Source organism: Notothenia coriiceps, unplaced genomic scaffold (genome assembly GCF_000735185.1).
Source record: "Notothenia coriiceps isolate Sejong01 unplaced genomic scaffold, NC01 NC01_scaffold00002037, whole genome shotgun sequence".
In the NCBI taxonomy this organism is placed as follows: domain Eukaryota; kingdom Metazoa; phylum Chordata; class Actinopteri; order Perciformes; family Nototheniidae; genus Notothenia; species Notothenia coriiceps.
The window spans coordinates 1-1,949 of NW_011334738.1; the positions used below are offsets into that span (position 1 = coordinate 1).

At 44.0% G+C, this 1,949-nt stretch overlaps 1 protein-coding gene across 1 annotated transcript; it reads right to left on the minus strand.

The window, feature by feature from the left end:
- Window positions 1-408: 408 nt before the first annotated feature.
- Window positions 409-1,584, minus strand: LOC104965150 (actin, alpha skeletal muscle 3-like; the record flags this gene model as incomplete). The annotated part of the gene is made up of 3 exons (XM_010794112.1): window positions 1,410-1,584; window positions 1,177-1,305; window positions 409-630 (listed from the first exon to the last, which is right to left on the minus strand). Coding segments are annotated over exons 1-3 (480 nt in total), but the record flags the coding sequence as incomplete, so codon positions are not given.
- Window positions 1,585-1,949: the final 365 nt, after the last annotated feature.

The following is a 1,949-nucleotide window of genomic DNA, read 5'->3' on the forward strand; positions in this document are numbered from 1 at the left end:
CAGAAGAAGAAGAAGTGACGTCAGCGGCTTCATTTGCGTAATCTTCCCTCAGGGAACTTATTCCGGTGTGAACGCGATCTGTACTTAGTTGCAAAGTACTTGGTGTGAAAGCGGCTAATGTTTTTTTAATTTGGTTCGATCTCAGAAATTAGGTCTATGGTTAAAACAAGCTAAAGAGATTGGTTGGATACCTTGGTTGGTGATTGGCTAATGGTTACACAAGCCAAAAAATCCTTATGACATCATAAAGTCGCCAAAATCTGATCAGCTCATTTTCAGACAGGTTTTTATATAAATGGATCAGGACAAAAAGTGAGTTAATATTTTTTCCTGAAACTTTTAGAATCTCTGGGTGAACAAGTTTATGTATAAAAGACGTGAAAAAGTGGATTTTGCACAATAGGTGACCTTTGAAGCCTTAGGCAGAGACTCACCGGTGGTACGACCGGAGGCGTACAGGGACAGCACGGCCTGGATGGCCACATACATGGCGGGAACGTTGAAGGTCTCAAACATGATCTGGGTCATCTTCTCTCTGTTGGCTTTGGGGTTGAGGGGGGCCTCAGTCAGCAGGGTGGGGTGCTCCTCAGGGGCCACACGCAGCTCATTGTAGAAGGTGTGGTGCCAGATCTGAGAAACAGGAACAGGGTCCATGTCAGTGGCTGAATTTAACCATATGTTTGATAAAAATGCACAAAAAGGACCCCAGAATATAAGAACTATTAAATTGACATGGTTGGAAGCCAGCATAGTTGTAAAACAAGAGCAGGCATACGTCATGCAGTGTTCCTTGTGTTAAAGTAAATTTGCAAAACAGTTTTATGGAATAACTTGTCCATGGACATTAAACAAAGTCAACCATTGGCAATTTTAAAGACTAATGTTTAGGTGGCTTTGTGGGAAGAGTTGATGGTTCACTTTGAAGGAAGGAGTTTAATCTATTGGTGTGGAGTTTCAAAGAGAACAAGCTGTTTTGTCGTAATTCGTCTTTTGCCATCTTTTTGCATGTTTTCATGTAAAGTGTAGAGTTTTTTTCTGTCGGGACCACTTTGGAAATGAGTGTTTTTAGTATTGTCTTTTGACGCTACTTTCTAGAAATGTTGTCAAATCAAAACCAAGAATTTACTTTAGAATTAGTCTGAGCATAAACAGTGAGGTATTTCTGTTTGTCTTCACCTTCTCCATGTCGTCCCAGTTGGTGATGATGCCGTGCTCGATGGGGTACTTCAGAGTCAGGATACCCCTCTTGCTCTGGGCCTCGTCTCCCACATAGCTGTCCTTCTGACCCATACCCACCATCACACCCTGAGAACGAAGCAAACACAGCTCAGAACCTCAGCAACAACACAGATAAAGCTACAAAACCGTAACCCTCCAGAAACGTATGTGTCCTTGTTCAGTATTCCTACCTGGTGACGGGGGCGTCCAACAATGGAGGGGAAGACGGCGCGGGGAGCGTCATCACCGGCGAACCCAGCCTTCACCAGGCCGGAGCCATTGTCGCACACGAGGGCGGTGGTCTCGTCGTCGTCACACATGTTTGGTCTTTTCTAGGCTGGCCTTCTGTACAACACAGCAAAACATGAGTTTAGATAGTGTGTCTTTTCAACTCAAGACACTAAACATTATCACTCTCTTTGATAAAGCTTTGGAAAGTATGCCCCTATCATGTTTAAATGTGTCTATATAAAGTCTAATTTGACATGAAAACAAAACAATCAAGTGAAACAATCTAGCACTATGTTTAGTATGAAGACACCTCTGAGTGCTCTAATCTCCTCTCTGAGTCTCCCAGCTGCCTGAAAAGCAAAAATGGGACATGGCTCAGCCCCCCCACACACACTCAGGTCTATTTTCGGCCTTGGGACCCTTGTCACCCCCAACAGCCTGTATCTTATCATTAAGCCGGAGCCAGTTAACAGCTGAGGCGGTGTGTCTTTTGACATGTG